This window comes from Micropterus salmoides, unplaced genomic scaffold, assembly GCF_014851395.1.
Source record: "Micropterus salmoides isolate LMB-PRFRI ecotype aquatic unplaced genomic scaffold, ASM1485139v1 Ms_hic_scaffold_13, whole genome shotgun sequence".
Taxonomy (NCBI): domain Eukaryota; kingdom Metazoa; phylum Chordata; class Actinopteri; order Centrarchiformes; family Centrarchidae; genus Micropterus; species Micropterus salmoides.
The window spans coordinates 29,263,724-29,281,993 of record NW_024040374.1 but is presented as its reverse complement, the minus strand read 5'-3'; the positions used below and the strand labels follow the sequence as shown (position 1 = coordinate 29,281,993).

General features: G+C 41.8%; 2 protein-coding genes across 5 annotated transcripts; one reads left to right on the top strand and one right to left on the bottom strand.

The window, feature by feature from the left end:
- Positions 1-100: 100 nt before the first annotated feature.
- Positions 101-8,152, top strand: LOC119901235 (aldo-keto reductase family 1 member A1-B). Of its 3 annotated transcripts, none has more exons than XM_038716820.1 (9): positions 101-255; positions 3,007-3,102; positions 3,893-4,012; positions 4,137-4,288; positions 4,658-4,853; positions 4,991-5,190; positions 6,259-6,331; positions 6,486-6,572; positions 7,866-8,152. In XM_038716820.1, exons 2-9 carry the CDS (start codon positions 3,022-3,024, stop codon positions 7,929-7,931), a joined length of 975 nt encoding a protein of 324 aa, XP_038572748.1. In that variant the 5' UTR covers positions 101-255; positions 3,007-3,021; the 3' UTR covers positions 7,932-8,152. The 3 variants fall into 3 exon arrangements, with proteins under 3 accessions (XP_038572748.1, XP_038572747.1, XP_038572749.1); XM_038716819.1 differs by lacking the exon at positions 101-255 and adding an exon at positions 274-407; XM_038716821.1 differs by lacking the exon at positions 101-255 and adding an exon at positions 835-853.
- Positions 8,153-8,368: 216 nt separating this feature from the next.
- On the bottom strand, positions 8,369-15,590 carry LOC119901234 (uncharacterized protein C19orf44-like). 2 transcript variants are annotated; one of them, XM_038716816.1, is made up of 10 exons: positions 15,055-15,590; positions 14,794-14,970; positions 14,534-14,661; positions 13,899-14,397; positions 12,388-12,709; positions 11,676-11,755; positions 10,364-10,856; positions 10,100-10,189; positions 9,240-9,406; positions 8,369-8,902 (listed from the first exon to the last, which is right to left on the bottom strand). In XM_038716816.1, the coding sequence occupies exons 1-10, from the start codon at positions 15,178-15,180 to the stop codon at positions 8,813-8,815; spliced, it is 2,172 nt and encodes a 723-aa protein (XP_038572744.1). In that variant the 5' UTR covers positions 15,181-15,590; the 3' UTR covers positions 8,369-8,812. The 2 variants fall into 2 exon arrangements, with proteins under 2 accessions (XP_038572744.1, XP_038572746.1); XM_038716818.1 differs by having other exon boundaries at positions 15,064-15,588.
- Positions 15,591-18,270: the final 2,680 nt, after the last annotated feature.

The following is an 18,270-nucleotide window of genomic DNA, read 5'->3' as shown; positions in this document are numbered from 1 at the left end:
TTAGAGCCAACAGTAACACCAGATTCAGACAAAACATGAACGGAGTCAAAACCGAATGATATTGTTACCGCAGATGGGCCAAGTATTATCACCGGAAATAGCAGAATCATCCTCCCGGAAAGGGAAATATCATCAAAATGAAGTGGTGTTTTTGAACATTTGGGAGAAAACAACATTCGTGTTTCCTTGTCCCGCTTAGGAGGAGGATTAGAAGAAGTCATTGCTGGAAGACGCAGGTTTTAAAATCTTGAAACAGTAAGTTTGGTGACGTAAACAGACGGTTGAGCCGCTGCTGATTCGCTAATATTCTGTAAGTTCACAGCCGAGCGGAACCGAACATGCAGTCATTTAAATGTCAGGTTCTAAAGCAGATGTTCCGTCGCTTATGCTTTGACACAGGCAAGCGGGTAAGTTGCTCACTGGGAAAAATTGCTTAGCTTGAACACCGAAAAGCGGGGAGTTACGTAAAGTCAAGCGTAAGAGTTATTTTCAGGAGAAGCTAAAGCTAGCCGACGGTGACTTGCCAGTTTTGTTTGCAGATGGCTGGGTGGCCAACAAGCGAACCTACACAGTGACCTGCTATCCGCGTTGTCTTAATGAAGAGTCTTACTAGTTATTAGTTAGAAGCGTAATTTCTACACGTTGCATCACCCATTGCTTGCTGACGTGTGCTACATATTAATGCAAACGGGAATGCGAACCCGTGGACGGGTTTTCATGGGATATTTTTGGAAAGATTTGGAAAACCATTGGTGCTTCGCATCACTTGTGGTTGTGGTTCATAACAAGCCAACATTTCAATTTCGCCCTGCATTCTCTGTTTTTTTAATTTTATTTAGAACTTTGACATCAGGTAAGTGCTGTACAAATAAACGTGACCTCTGTTCCACATACGCGCATCAGAACATTGCATAATTGAGAGGAAAGTAAATAGGCAAAAATAACAGAAGGAAAAAATGGTTTAGTGCAGATACAGTGCTGTAGAAATAAGTTAATCCAGATGGGGTTATAATAATAATAAGCTTTATTTATATAGCACTTATCAAACAGAGTACAAAGTGCTTCACAACAAATCACACATAAAATGCAAAAACAAACAACCAAGATACAGGGGGGTAAAATACAGAATATAAGAACAAAGATCACAATAGAGTATAACAAATATGTTCAGTAGGACATAAGGAAGATGAAACAAAGTGATAAGAAGGATAGGGCAGGAACAGTAAAACCAGCGGCAGCTCAGATAAAATCTGGATATGCTTTCCTGTAAAAGTAAGTTTTTAAAAGAGATTTGGAGGAAGAAGCCGACCCTGCCCGGGTTAAGTGAATAATAGTGCAGCAGAGACATGAATCAGTTAAAGGCACAAGAAAACAGAACTGTTTTAATTGAGTTTTAAGTTGAATTGTAACTGAAGAGGATGTAGTGAGTCACAACGTTATGCTTATTTTTGAAAGGCTTTTAAAACTTAATATTTTAACCTCTTCTGGACTCTTATAGTATTCTAACCAGCATGTCAGGCATGTATTTTGTTATTTGTTAACTATCGGTGTAAAGATTGAAGAACAGGGGGTAATGTGCAGAGTTCTCCGGTTCTTAGAACTGGCAGCAGCAGCATTCTGATTGTGCTGAAGAGATGTCTGTGGTCGTGTTGGCACAGTCAACAAAATACCAACTTGGGTTTTAGTCTTTATAGTTCTGGATTATGAAAAAACTTTGTGTTTTCTCTTTGTTGCCATATGCAATGATATCTGCCTTTATTTAATTAAAGGAAAGGAAACGACCCCTCTCCGTTTAGAGCCTGTCAGAGAGGGTGTTGTTACAGCATTTTGTGCCTTAAAAACAAGTTCAGTTTGGTGACCTTTTAGGGAAATGCAAGTCAGCACATCCTCCTTTTCCGTGGATGGTCAGGCCTGTAATGTTCTGACTCATTGTTCTGCAAAAAGAGGAGTCCTTTTTTTCACACAACTGTACACAAGAGCAGAATGGACCTGGAGTTAATGTTTGTGGTTTTGTTCAATTTGAACAACAGAATAGACAAAATCTCACCACACTTTCATATTTCCACCAAATGTAGATCGTTTAATGTTGTTACATTAGCGTCTCATGCAGCCGTCTCCTGATACAAGCGCTCCAGTTTTAGCTGTAAAGTTTAAACATGACTCATCATTAAATTGAGAAAGTCTGGTGTTTGGCCAATGCTTTATCACTTTGTGTAGGAATAACTCTCCATAATAAGGTTAGGAAGGTACCGTTTGCCAACTGTAATCCCTGCTTCTGTTAAGTTGGCTTTATGGCTGTTCATTCTGATCATTCTGTGTTGTTTGCTTCACAAGAAAGTGAGCTTGATATACTGCCTGGCCTTTCTTTGGATAAAACTTCTTAGATTGGGACAATCTCCTCTTTGAAACTGCATTTTGATGCTGGGGTAGTGTTTTAAACACTTTTTTCTGTAATATAGCAATGTGAATGATTGTAGAATAGATCTCAACAGTGCTGGAACTCATACTGAACCTCTCAATGGCCTTCGTCTCTTGCTGGGTTTTCTGTTGTGCTTCTGTAAATTGTCTGTACTTCTATTCGTTATCTAGTGTGCCTTTCATACTCTCTAGTTATCGTTCTATTTCTTCCACCTGCAATGTCGTTTCTGCTTTAAGAATTGATCTTGTTTTTTTCAGACCAACTTTTACATGGTAAAATCATACTGTGTGTTACTACAGCAATGAAGCTTATTCTGGATGTCTCTGGCTTTGCACAGTCATCCTTCTTGTATTTATTCACTTCATTCGTCAGTCCAGTTGAGCTTGTCAAACTGCTTATGTGGATCTTCCTCGTGATGTATTTGGTGAAAAATAAATATCTCCGCTGTTGCAGTCTAAATAGTTTAATAATGGTAAAAAGAGGGGTGCATTTTTACATAAGATTCTTGCTACTGCAGCTTTAAACATCCGAGTAAGCCAAGCAGCTCCGCTCATTGACTGAATCATGCTCTCCTTGTCCTTTCTAAGGTGCTTCTGAGAGACATGAATGACTTTGCAGTTCTCAACACAGGGCGGAAGATGCCCCTCCTTGGACTGGGAACATGGAAGAGTGAGCCAGGAAAGGTAGAGGATGCACTTTTGCAAAATAAGCTGCTACTTTAAATGATTTCTCTCTTACAGATAAATGCCATAAAAGAGGCAATATCGCATACTGCTTTCTGTCTCTGCACATTTACTTCCACTTCCCTTCCTCCTCTATCCAAATTCAGAACTATATTAGTAATTTCAGACATTTAAAATGGCACTCATAATTTTCTATAAATAGTGAATCAAATGAGTTTGATTATCAGTAGCTTCTGCTAGCTCCCGTCAGCTCTGCAGAGCATTTTAGTTCAGTCTGACTGCTCTCATTAACAACGTTTCTAGCAGCAGCAGGCGGCTGTTTTCAGTGAAAGACAATGTTGATAAAACCCACTGCTCACTACCTGCACAGCACCGAGCAGCAGACAGCCAAAGTTGGCAGCCAGCTGGTGAACATAGTGGAGCATTAGCAGCAGAGCCAGATGTTTTTTTTTTTTCAGGAGAGAGCTAAAAGGAGAGTGGATATTTGTCAGATAGACAGACCAATTACTCTAATGAATGCTAATATTGCTCCGTAATGGCTGTATACATAAATAGGTGACTGTTTTAACATGTTCACCATATTAACTTTAAATGGCCATATGGTCAAAGAAATGATTGAATGCTGTTTTAAATACACGTTTGACACAGACCTTTTCATCTATGTTATGCGTTTTTTAGTATTTCCTCCTGTTTCCGGTTGAATGAATGTGAAAGACTGAATGTGTACTCGGCATCACCTTTCAACTGACTGTTTCATTTGAACAGCTGTCCTATTTTGCCGCTGTCACAGGTGAAACAAGCAGTTATTTGGGCCTTGGAGGCGGGGTATCGCCACATTGACTGTGCATCCATCTATGGCAACGAGTTTGAGATTGGTGAAGCCCTACAGGAGACACTCGGACCCAGCAAGGTAGACCACCCTCACCAAATGACAGTAGAAGCTCAAAGTATCCGCCAAATGTTTCCCATTCCATAACAAGACATTCGCCATAAACATTTGACCACGCTATATCTGACATGTTGTCATGCGCCAGGCCCTGAGACGAGAGGATGTGTTCATCACATCCAAGCTGTGGAACACGCACCATCACCCAGAGGACGTGAAGCCGGCCCTCCTGAAGACCCTGAAGGACCTGAAGCTGGAGTACCTGGACCTCTACCTCATCCACTGGCCCTACGCCTTCCAGTGAGCTCAACCTCCACCAAGGTCGAATAATGAGATGATTGGCTCACTGTTCTGAGAAAACCACCTTTTGTTTTCTTGGAATGATGAGCCAATTAACTTGCTATCGTGTTTGTCCCAAGAAGAGTTAACTTTTTATCTTGGGGGTTTCCAAATATTTTTTCACAAAAACAAAGTTATATAAGGAAATGTTGTGACGCTGTATTCATATTCCAGCCTTTCACTCTTTGTAGACTTTAAACTGAAACAGAGAGGGCCATATCTTAAGGAAATAAATGGAATGCAAAACTACAGTTCATTTTTTTCCACTTCAGTCTGTTCTTGGTTGCATTTAATCTTTTTTGAATGTGGCTCCCTCTTCGTGTCTTCTAGACAAGGAGACGTTCCTTTCCCCAAAAAGGAGGACGGCACCCTGCTGTATGACAACATAGACTACAAGCTGACCTGGGCTGCCATGGAGAAGCTGGTGGGGGAGGGGCTCGTCAGATCCATTGGCCTGTCCAACTTCAACAGTCGGCAGATTGATGACATCCTGTCTGTTTCCAGCATCAAGCCCACTGTCCTACAGGTACATGGTGATGATGAAAAGGTTTATTGTAATTGCTCCAAACAGGTTACACGTGTGAACGCCACTGTAGCGTGTCTCACGTTTGGTATTCTGAAAGCTACAGATGACACTGGCATCGCTGTGTTTTGATCGGTCAGGTGGAGAGCCACCCCTACCTGGCCCAGGTCGAGCTGCTGGCCCACTGTCGGGACCGGGGCGTGGTGATGACAGCCTACAGCCCTCTGGGCTCTCCTGACCGAGCCTGGAAACACCCGGATGAACCTGTGCTGCTTCAGGAGCCTGTGATCGCCACCCTCGCAGAGAAATACAAAAAGTCCCCTGCTCAGATTATCCTGAGGTGATATTACTCTTCAGTTAACAGATTAGATTAGATCCTGGTGTGCAAGAGTATGTATGTCTTCAGCAAAGATACTTTATCTCATGGGCTATCTTTAGAGATAAGATTTCTTTACAATTCAAAACAATTCAAACTTTCTAAATCCAGTTGTTAGAGGTTTTCACATGTTTGTAGCAGAATATGCATCACATCTGCTTTACATAACACGGCAGCACTTAACTAGATTGGGTCCATAGCATAAAAATGACAGTTAAATATGTTAAATGATTTCTGAATGCAGTGAGCAGGAAATGCATGTTAAAGTGGTGCTGTGGATCAGAAATACAGAGTAAAGCAAGTGACACTTGGAGTGATTATTTTTTTGGCCCACTGGGGGCAGTGCAACAAGCTGTTCAAGATGACAGCAGCTGACTTTCGCCGATTTGATAGTCTAACGTGAGCTGCAGGTGACTGCAGGGGCAGGGCATAAAAATCAAGCCGTCACTGCCATCAAGTCAGAAACATTCTACCTGCAGCAGCTTAGTGTGAGCTGAGATCAATGACTGATCTCCAGGCAATAGTGTGGTTCCAACTTGGTGCAGTCGGGGAAAAGCAACTGCGGCCGCTGGACTCGGCGCCTGCAGCCGACTTGCTCCCGCGAGGTTGTAATGTCATGTGACATGGTGACGTTTTGCAGCACCGGCGAAAGTCAGACACAATTTCTAACCAGCATGCCTTGTTTTAAGTCCAGCATGCATCACGTTAAGTCAGCGCTGCGCAGCGCCGCATTACGTCAAACGCACCTAGTAACATACAGTGCAGTATTGTACAGTATAAAGCTGATATGATGCACTGGTTAGCATTTCTTTGCATGTGAAGCAGCACTTGACTACTAATGATGCTGTAGTTTTGGACTTGCACATCACTGCTGTATCAGTCAGGCTCTGTTTAAATGTAGCAAAATGAGACTTCAGTTTGAGAAACGGTTTATAGGATAGTCAGGTATACTTGATTGACCTAAATATGCACTGGCTGGTCAGTCACTCTCCAGCGACGGTACATTTCAACACACATCTGTTGTATTTGCAGGTGGCAGACACAACGAGGAGTGGTAACAATCCCGAAAAGTGTTACAGAGTCCCGTATCAAAGAGAACATTCAGGTACAATTTCAGTCACAGAAATTAATTTCCAAACCAAGAGGCTTTTTTTTTAGATGGTCGTCTTTCATGAAATTTTCTGAATTGTAGAATATATTAGTAGTTAAAATCTAATAATGCTAAAAAGCTGTACGTGTGTTACATTTTTGTTTGTCAGGTGTTTGACTTTACCCTTGAAGCAGAGGAACTGAAAAGTATTTCAGCACTGAACAAAGGCTGGCGCTACATTGTACCAATGGTCGAAGTGAGTAGGCTTTATATACTATTGGTGCGTTCACATTCTCCTGGGAATGTCCCATTTTCCGACTTGGGAAGTCGTTCTTCTGACTTCGGTGTGTTCATGAGCTTTAAGTCATAATGTGGAAACAACATGAATGCTACAAAGATGTGTGTATTTTATTGCTCCGAGTATTAAACAGCACGCTGATGGCTGTTTCCAGTATGTGAGCAAATAATTGATAAGCAGTACGTGAATTAATCAGGTATGTGATTGGCAAAGGGCAAAAAAGTAAGAAAATGTACTGAGACCCCACCACACACCCCGATAAAATCTGGCGGCGGCACTATTATAACAAAAGACGTGTGTATAATCCACTGTGCCATCGCCACCTCTCTATAATAATTATTTGTGTTTTTTTACCAAGCTTCAGCTACATATGCAACATGAAATAATTAGTTCAGTAGATGTTAATGGATTATTTTTAATGAATAAGTGACAGCAGCTAAGGTTGTCGCCTGTTTAAGACCTGGTGGCCTGACTGTTAAAGAAACAGTTGTATTACTCAGGAAACTCTGATCAAACAGTCAGATCAGTCTCTGTCTATTGATAAACTGTAGGAAAAAGTTTGGCATTTCAACTCTGGCGGCGGGTGGGCGTGTGCGTGAAATGAGAATGACCGCAACAGCTTCACAGGATCGCGCCAGCTACACAGAAGCCGTTGCCATGGTTCCCTTGCGGAGCACTAGTTTGCCTGTCTGTTGCTGAGGAGCGCAGAGCGACCCCGCGGATCAAAGCCGTCTGAAAAGGCCTTATATAAACCCTGCATGATTCACGTGGGTCGGAAAATCCGGAAAAAATCACATCCCTGATTAATAAAAGTGTCTTACCATCAATCCAACATGTACTTTCGTACACAATATTTCTGCATAATATGACATTAACTCAGCATGTCCTGTAAAATTTTTTTTATTCCTTTACATGAATTTTATACGTTTTCCACCACATGAATGCAGGGTATATCCTGCATGATTTTAATGGCGGTGTTCTATATTGGTGAAACTTTTTTAATCCTGCAAAAGTAAATTAACATTTTAATGCCCAGAATATTGGCACAAAATATCAGATATTGGAAGTTTACAGACTACAAAAATCTGTGTCAGCCCTGGAAGAATTCCACAGGGGAAGCCCTTCTCAAGCTTGGTGAATAGCAAAAGCTGTCTGTGCGTGTAATGCCACAACTGCCAGCTTGAACAGTGAACATAAACACCCCGCTGAGGAGCAAAGACTAATGCATTAACTTTGGGTTGGATGTTGCAGGTGGAGGGACAACGCGTTCCCAGGGATGCAGGCCATCCTCACTACCCTTTCAACGACCCCTACTGATGACTCGCACTACCACCCGAATCTGTGCCTTTAACAAACCCACCAACATCACTAATCCATGTTCCTGGATCCTGGCACTGGAATTTGTCTTTAGATTATCAAATTCTGCACTTATCATTAGACCATTTCACGTTATTGTTGGTGATGAAGACTGGGATATCTGGTGTGACTGTACACATACTGTACGTGTAATTTTTTAAATAAACATTTTGTTACTTTAATTGCAGGTGTATTTATTAAACCAGTTGGTTATTTATGAATGAACCCCTGTGGAACAATGTGATGTTTCATACTGATGCAGAGGGTCAAGTTTGTTTCCAAGAGTTTGACTGTATGGTGTCAATCCATCAAATCTAAACTATGATTTGAAGTATTTTTGGTTCCACAGTGCCAGATCCACCACATCTTCAATCACTCTAGTAACTTCACGCGAGATATTGAAATGTTGCATGTTTATAGTGGAGTGTAACTGTTTACAGTGAGTTCTTTCAGAACAGAAATGTTGCCAGAGTTCTAGACACTGGATGTCTTCTTTTGGGCTTTCCTTTAACAAATGCATTAAAACAGAATGACAGTCATGAAGGTGTAACACTTTATCATTATTTCTTCTTCAAATCACTCCATGAACTGAAACACAGAGGCTTGTAATTGCATAATTTCAACCTTGACACAAGTTTGAATGTACGACATGATTGCACTTTTAAAAAAGCACACAACTCTTAACAGCATGTTTTATGACAGACTAACAACAAATACTTTAATTCTTTCTGCAGTAGAAATATTTAATTCTGTATAAAATGTCTTAATAAGAAGGACATGGTAAATGTCCCTTGCTCCACACATTCTGGGGTTCTGTGATCCACGACATTCAGTACCACCGGTCAGATATGATGGTAGTCTCTCATCTCCTGCAGCACCTCCTGTAAGGCCTCCTCCATTGTCAGTTTGGAAGGCCTGTGCTTGCGAATGTACTGTGAAAAGAGTGTGTGAATTATGTACAGGTTTCACAAAGCCATATCTTAATTGTTTAATGCAATATGGAATTAGGAATGTAAGACTAATTTAAAGGACGACTGGTTTCCGTTCCTTTTACTTGTCGGCCTCATGATACTGATGCATTTTCTACTACACTGAATGATAGACCAATGTTCTTTTACAAATTGGATATTCACTTGAGGCTTTAAACCAGCAATTAAACAGCCATTTCCTTTGTTCCTTTGAGTCCAACTTAGGAAACCACTGATAACTCTACAACAGGTGTGTAACTCTGTGTGTGTGTGTGTGTGTGTGTGTGTGTGTATGCATTACCTCCTTGGTTTCCTCCAGTGTGGTGTATCTATAGTTTGGTGGTTCCAGGCTCTGCACCAGGCTGGAGTGAAGACGTCGGCTGCTTTCGATGTACCGCCTTGTCATGGCAAGTTGCTGTTTCAGCATTTCGTTGAGTGCAAATACAGCTGGATTAAAGTTGCTACGAGCTGAGGGAGGGACATGGGACACGCAGAAAAACCATAGAATCAGTACCATGACTTTAGGGCTCCAAGCACAAAGCATATTCACTGGGTTTAAGGCAAATGCTGTCTTACTTGTGAAGGACTCTGCCACTACTACTACCACTAGTGTGAGATGAAAAGATGTAAATTACTGTCTTCACCAAAACCCCACACCAATGGCCATACGCAGGGTTTTATAATTACCGAGGGCTGGACACACATAGATGTAAATAGCAAATTATAGAACTTTAAAGTAATGTTTTTTTCCCAAGAATTAAAGGAGAAGATTGATACCATCAGTTACACTGTCATTCTGTGGGAAACACTGCGCTGTGGTATCCTGCAGTTTATTTTAAATTGGGTAGGTCAGACTTTTAAATAAATCGGAATCAGTGCATCTCTGCATTTCACCCATAGATGGTGCAACAGCAACAGATTTAAATGACCCTACCAAAAGCGTATGACTCATTTTGATCATTCTTGTACAAACACTAATACTCTCTACATATTATAGCTACCATCTGGATCCAGATTCAGGTTTAACATTTTTTTTATATTTTCAATTATATAACAAATGTAAAAGATTTAGCCTTGGAAAGGAGGAAAGCACTCTGAGAGAGCCTCCTGGTGTTCTATCTGTATTCATGTAGTATTATGTTCTGTTTAATTGGGTCCTACCTTCCACAATTTCTGCACTGAGAGTATGAGCGACCACTGGGGTGGGATCCATGTAGGTCATACCCAATGCAGGACCAAAAGTCGCCATACCTACAGAGAGAGGAGAGCCAGAGATAAGAAAAAGACAACTCTACTGTTCATAATGTCACTGTCAAATTAAGCCAGATAACTTGATGACTACTGTGAAGAAATGCTGCAGTGGTAGTGAGGATTGGTGGCCATACCACATCTTAAATATACACACGCCATGTATGGCAGACTAACCGGCAGGCCATGTGTAAGCCAGTGGATCAGTCTGAGTCTGTACTGCTGCCTCTTTTAAAGCCTTCCTGGTTGAAGCGCGCCTCCCTGACTGGCGAGATAAGGTTCGGCTGCCATGTGATACAGAGGATCTTGAGTCCCTGCCTCTGTTGAGTGTTTGACTGCCATCTGAAGTCCGTGAGGCGTAGCAGCGACTTGTATCTGAGAAAGTGCTTGAGTAATCATCGTCTGTTCTCCCACAGGACATGTTTGAATCTGAAGCCTCTTCTCTGACCTCTGATAGCACCTCCTCTTCGTCTCCATCCACTTGCACATGCTCTGAAACCTGGCTGGCACTGTAATCTGGTTCTGTCCTGCTCTCACTCTCAAAGTCACTTTGGTAGTCCAGCTGGTCCTCCTGCTGCTGCTGCTCTTCCTCTTCTTTCTCCCTCTCCTTAGATCTTGCCAACTGTTGATGTCTGTTCAGAGATCCAGGAAGAGGGGAGCTGGCTTCTCTCTGTTTAGGCAGCAGGAAGAAAGCATACATGTTAGTATAAGCAGTCCCTCGGGATTCTACAAGATCCACAGTAAACAGAGAAAAGGCTCAATTTAACTTTAATTCACTAGACAATTTCCCAAATTTGAGTATAAGAAAGGCTGTTGTAATCCCAACTTCTATTGTTATTACTATTATGCTATATCAGACAGAAGACAATAGGGATAAGATTAGCAATGTTTGGGTTTGTCTAGCTGGCTACGTAGCTATATAAGGATGTTGTTGAAACTTTTCACAAAGTTGATGCAGTTTACTTTTCGTGAACCAACCAATCACAGCCTGGATGGGGGGGTGACATTAAAAAAAGGTCGACATGTTATAGTAAACTTTCCAAATGTTGAACTTGTTGTTATGCATGGATGGTAATGATTATTGCTAACATTGTACTTAGTATTAACAAATTAGAAAAAACATTTGAATAGATTAAATTTATCATTTCCGTGGACTAGAAATCATTGTTTTATTTGACGGCCATGCTGCCCTGGCATGTGGCCTTTGTGCTCTCAAAGAAATGAACACTAAAAGCCTTGCCCCTAAAATGATGAAATTCCAGGCCTGCTCCTGTATGATAAAGTGGGGACATATCATATCAAATGAGGGAGAATTATCTCAATGTGGCCATCTGATCTTTGTGGGCCACTTAAAATCCATATTGGTTTACCACACAAGTGTATTTTCATTTAGTATGTTTATTGGGAATTTACAATAGATTTTTCTTTAAGCTGTATTAGTTTTAATGTAATTCTTTATTTCACCATGCATAATAACTTCATTCCCCACCTCCTTTCCTGGTGTTTCCTCAGTAAATCCAAGGTTAGCAGGGACAAGGTCGTCTAACGTCATCACATTTATCTTGAAGTCTGCAATAATACCAGATCAAAACAGAAATTCATAAATGATAAATGAGCGTATCACCACAGATATTTTGTGTCCTACTACTATTAATGCATAAGGTATCAAATATACATTAAAAGCATGTGGTGAGCAAAAACTAGAAAATAAATGTTTTCTAGGCAGCTGTCACAGCAATTCTAATAACACGGTTATATGTTCAACAGTAATGCATGTCAGAACGTATTATAATACCTGCAGAATTTCTCCCCTGAAAGCATAAAAATGGTGCCTATACATTTAAAAAAATAAAAAATAAAGCTTGACATAAACTTGAGATGAGCTGCACAGTAACTCTTACATCCTGTTCTGTTAATTCTAATCTACAGAGGGATGATTTCTGTACCTTGTTGTCCATCTAGGATGCATAAGATGAGGAGGGAGGAACATGATTAATGAACAAAAACACCATATTTTCTCTCATGTATGCAAAACAATAGGCTAAGCACTTTGGCATCAATAAATCATTATAACAATCGTTTTTACATTGATATACACCGGTATACACAGAGCGGAAGACTTGATTTTACATCCAATTGACCCTACAACACTGAAAGCCATCTTTCCTTATGTATTTGATGCCCTGATGAACTTTTCTCACCTTCAGAAGAAAGTGCACTCAGCTCACTGTGGGGATCTGGAGAGCCAGGCCCAACGGGGAAGAGCTCTGCCAGAGAGAGAACCTCACTGCGGCCTGACATGGACGAGAGGGAGCGCTGTGGAGAGACACAGGCGGGAGACGGGGATGGGGAGAGCACAGAGGGGCTGAAGCGGGCCTGAGCCTGGCCGGTGAATCGAAAAGGAGAACTGCGGCGAGAAGGAGATGCAGGGGAGCGAGGTGGCGCTGTGTTGGAGGATGATGCGGGAGGGACAGCAGCGAGAGGGGGTGTGGAGTGGACCTTCGGATTGCTTTGGCTCAACATCTGTGAGAGAGGAAAGCACAGTATTGTTTGGAACTGAAATAAATTTGTTTCTGCATGTAGTTAATTAACTTCTTAAGACCTTTTTAAAACCACATTGAGTGCACTGTTTGATGGAGAGCCAGGGACAATATGGCTTAGAATTATTTATTATTTTTTCAGTATTTACCAGCAGTATTTCAATTATTTCTAATGATTCGATTTAATTAAATCAAATGACCACAATAAGCAGCATTAAATGGATGGATGGATTAACCGAATGAAGTTCATTTATATTTCTGCTAAGCCTTGCCCATCATGGTACAAAGAGCTTCCTAGCCACTATAGCTAGCAGTTGTGACAGTATTTGCTGCATGTCTGATAGTGTTGACTGAAACTCCACAAAACGGACTGGACAGTCTCCTCAGCACAATCAACAGTCCCACTTATAGTTTAGAGGTGTGTAACATCTCCTGACAGCCCGCAATCAGAATCAAAAACACTTAATAATCAACATCTCTACCTACAGCAGGCAAAAGGAAACATTTAAGACATTGGTAAATAAAAGGTAAGCGTTTTCAATACTTTTTCAGGCCTTGAGGAAACTGAATTCAGGGATTCTCAAGACTTTTCAACACCTAGAATATTTGAATATGTATGTGTTCATCCTGCAAACTGTACCCCACTCTCCCTTAAACACCAGTCACATTCTGAAATCTACAGCATAACCAAATGTAATAACAACAACATTACTTGCTAAGATAACCATGTACATTAGATTGTACTCTGCATGACATAATGGACTTATACATGACTTTTCTTTGTTTTGATATTGGCATTATATATCAGCCATCGGCCGCCCTGCTCTTTAAATCTTGGCATCAGCTGCTGAAAAATGTATCCGTCGACGTATAGAACATACAGGAAAAAAAGGCTAATTTAGCTGAATGTGTGTTGTGTTTTTTTCTATTTGTGAGCCTAGACATATTTCCATTACTTTGTGATTGAAAGTGAAGTTGTTTCTGAATAAGAGCTTGTTTGACATTGTGTGCATTAGAACATGTACGTATAGAACCACTGACATGTGCGCACAAGTGATGGCCTTAGCCTAACGTGTCCTGAAAATAACAATATGTACCGTGCCTATTTAAGACATGCAGTGACTATGCCATGAGGCTGAAAAAACAGCCCAGGGTTCAAAGCTAAAGAGTACCTTGTCTGCTGATCTTTTGGAAGAGTGTCTCCCTGCTAATAAGAAGCTGTTGTCCATTGAATCCAACGAGTCTCCAAGCAGTTTCCTCATGTCCTCTTCATCACTTTCCAGACTCACACCACTCACTACTCTCACTGACTTAGTGTCAGAACCCACCAAAGGGACTACAGCATCAGCAGCTCTGGACCTAGACCGGACACCAACATCTGTGCCTTCTGGAGACCTGGCAGCAGCACTATTATTAACAGCTACAGCTACGTTTTTTTTGAGGAAACGATTCCCCCTCAGGCTCTGGTCACTGCTGGACTGTGCTGAGAGTTGCACAGAGGCCTCAAGGGACTGGGCAGCTGGTGGCTGTGAGATTTCCAAGTCTGAGGTTAGATTCTCCGCAGGTACTGGCCCCTGTCTGGCCTGCTTGCGGGTGTGGATGCGGCTCTCAATTTGAGCCAGTCTGCTCAGAGCAGCAGTCTGGGAACCTCGCTGGGAAGATGACACATATCTGACCCGAGGGGGTGAGAGGGAAGAATGAACAGACAAACACAAGTGGAAATAAATTCAGTGGAGCAGGTGATAGAAAACTATTCAGTCTAGTGCTCAATATAACATTTGTTTCTCTTACATACACAGAACTGTACCTGGGTTCAGGCACCTGCTGCAGTTGGCTCCTGCTGACAGGTGACTGGCTGCTGTTTTTTGCAGTTGGTGGAGCCTTCTTCAAGAACCTGCTCCCTCCCCCACCCAGAGAGCTCTGAGGTCTGAGATCCTGGCAGAAGAAAACAAGGAGGGCTCAGACAAAATCACAGTCAAACTAGACAGCGTATTGTCAAACTGATCCATTGCATTTATGTCCTGAGCAATACAGCATAAATTAGCAATGCCTTCTAAAGCTGTTTACCTTGGTAATATCCCCCTCTTTTCCTTGGGTCTTCCCAGCAGCAGCAGCAGCAGTGTGCACAGTGTGTGCACCATCCTCAGGAGCTGAGCTGACTGAAGACAGGTCACTCACATCTGAGAAAGGAGTGTGTGCATTTCGGGGAGCAGATCTGGTTTCCACAGACCGACCCACAGCACCCTAAATACAAGGAAGACAGGTTTCTGGGGTCACATGTATTACATCTCATCTGTCATCTGTTGATTGAAACATGTTTAAACTGACCGCATGTACCCGTGTTTTGGCTGTAGACCCCTGCACGGGCTCTGCGTCCCCTCTGCTGTTCCTCTTCGCGGACAGCAGCGCCTGAGCTCGGTCCAGAGCAGAGCTTCGACCGCCCCGTTTCCACATTTTTAAACCGACGCTCTTCCAAATGCTATCTGGCTATTACTTAGCACACTTTGATGTATTAACTTACATGTTTACACGTTATATTAACCGTGGCTAACCAAGTTTCTTTCTGCATTGGAGATGGTAACTTTAGTGTTAGCTAGCTAGAGGATAAAACCATGTGCGCTAGCTAACGTTACCTAACGTTACATACGGCGTACTTCAAAAACAAGTGCCTTCATAACTTTCTAAAATTCCCCACCAATTAGGAAACATAAAACGGCACAAAGAGTTTCCAACTTGTGGCTACTCTGTGCATAGCGACCACACGGCGTCCCTTGTCTCCATGGAAGCTTCCTGTAATCTTCCTCTTTTTCTTCTTCATGTGAATTGTCGGCAGTTCAGACGCTTCCAGGCGTATTAGCGTCACTGCCCTCCTCAGGAAGTCACTGTAATGAGAATGTTATTGCTTCAACTTTTTATGTGTAGCCCTGTATCGTGTAAGAACTGTAATACTACTTTGACAATCAAGTGGTGGGTCTCAATTTGACACAATATAGATTTAACTGAGTATGACTCCCAAATCTGATAATCTCTTGAATAGAATTCCACTGTTTCAAAATTCCCACACACACAAAGCCCATTAGGATGCTTTCCAGTAACATATAAGGACTGATTCAACCCACAATGCCCAAGTCTTAACCTGCACATTTTAACAAAAGCTCTTCTGGATCCATAACAATGCCTGACTTTTTTAACCTGAGATTGCAAAGAGTAGTAGCCTAATGTCTCCCCTTGGTCTCATTGTCCCACAGTCTTTGCCATTCCCTTTTTTTCTTTTAGTTCCACTCTTCCCTATGATATATTTATATATGTCTCTAACTTCTTTAGGCTTTATTTTGCTAAACAGTCTGCTACTTCATTTCCTTTCCTCAACTCCAGCATGCCCAGGGCCCAGCAGAACATAACATTGCTACCAATCTCTGAAATTCTAAATAATACAGGCAGAATTTCCATCAGGGCAGCTGCAGAGTCAGAGCAGGTTAAGGCTTCACTTATTTTCACATCCTCAATCCACCACAGAGCCCAAAGAATTGCAAGCAGCTCTGTTGTAAAGACAGAACTACTGTAGTCTCTTGCAGATCCTAAGGTCCAGTTGAGCTATATACACCCCAAAACCTGCTCTCCCACTCTCTGGTTCCCTGGCACCATCTGTAAAAATGTTCAAATATGATCCCTTCACACTGTTCAGTTATTGTTCCATTCTTCTTCTTCTTCTTCTTCTTCTTCTTCTTCTTCTTCTTCACGGTTTTACAGCAGTTTGGCCTCTTAACGTTGCATTACTGCCTCCTTCTGGATATAGTCTTCCTCATTTCCAATGCACATTTTTAAAAACTTGGAATTAGTCCTGTAACATTAACATAAAACGTCATAAAACCAAATAGTCATGTCCTGCCCTCCATGTCTCCACTATACTTTACACTGCCTCTAATGCTTCTGCTTGCCCTCTTTTCTATAATTTTGTGAGCTTCACTTATGCTTCTACTTTATATTTTCTCTTCTTTTTCTCCTTCTCACGACACTGTTCATAATCACCAGTTGGATGTTTTCAGATAATCAAAACTGTACTGTCAACAGTGTTCAATTCTCAGTCTGCTTATTGTTAAGTGTAGTCATGCTGTAGGATTTAACAATCAAATGAGTGGTTTTGTTACTGTGCTTAAGCAGTTTCAGATCTACACTTTCTAATAGTCATTCAGGTTTAATAAGCTATACCACATAACAATGACAATAATATATTGAGGTGGACATTAAAGCCTTTCAGGCAACCGTTTTGGCTTATTATTGATTATGATTGATTATTTGGCAATGCAGTGACAACACAGAGTCTGGATTTAAAATGCAAATGCAGCATTTCAGAACAGTGTAACAGCCTGCAGATGAACAACAATGGACAAAACCACCTACTTGCAGCCAGCTGCTGAAGCATGATCAAGTCCAGGCCACCCACAATAAAAACACTCAACTTCATCATTCTCACATACTCATCGTACTCCTCAGCCTATGAGAAACCACAAGTTTCTTTCTCTTTTCACTTTTCCCATCATCTTTGAAAATGCCAGAGCATTAGAGTCAGACATTGCCACTGTGCGAAACACTCAGGGGACCATTTAATGTTGTTTGCATCCTGCAGAGCTGGGTGGTTCACAAGGTGAGCATCTGAGTGCTCTGTGTCTGCACCTCTGTATAAAATCAATGACCTTGTTTTAGCTTTATTTTGCCATCAACAAGCTAAAGGAGCATGTCCCTGCTGTTTGCATCTCTCTCCCAGAGGTTGAGTCACCAGGCAATTCCTTCAACATGTTTTCACCATCCTGCCTTGCCATTGTTCCTGTATTATCCAGTACATCTTGTTCTTGCCTCTTCTTGTGCCAGGAAAGCTCCATCTGCTTCTACAGGGAAAAAACAGGTGAACAAATCAATTACACTGAAGAGACTGTTGTCATTTCTCTTAATTCCAAAATAAGTGGTCTGGCCTTTTTAGCTTGTGGCTCCTTATACTGAAGCAATGCCTGTGACTCATTGCTGCAACCAAAGAGTGATCCCTTTTGCCTTGTTTTATGTAAATACTTTTAAATAGGTGAAATGATCCGGTAATTTACAGGAAGACAGAAGAATTCAGACCTCTGAATTGATGCCCACGTTTCAGATTTGTTCAGCAGTTCCTTTTCAGCTATTTCCAACTGCAAACACAACAGTCAGTGGGTGCTGTGCTCGCTGACATTTTTTTATGCTGGTTGGCGAAACAGTTGATCAGTCAGAGCTTTGTTTGTGGGATTAAGAATCTGGACATCGTCACTGACCAGTGACACTGGCTCAGATCTGGAGTTGGTCCTTGGGCGCTGCACAGTGGCTGCCAACTGCTCCCTTGATGGATGGGTTAAATGCAGAGAATGAATCTGCTACATGAATGTGTATGTGACAATAAAGTATGCCTTACTTGCAATTGGTAAAGAGCCTACAGCACGGGGGGTGTTGGATTTCCCCCAGTGCTGTCAGACAAAGAATTTACTGTAACACATGCAGCCCACCCCCACCACCACCCCCACC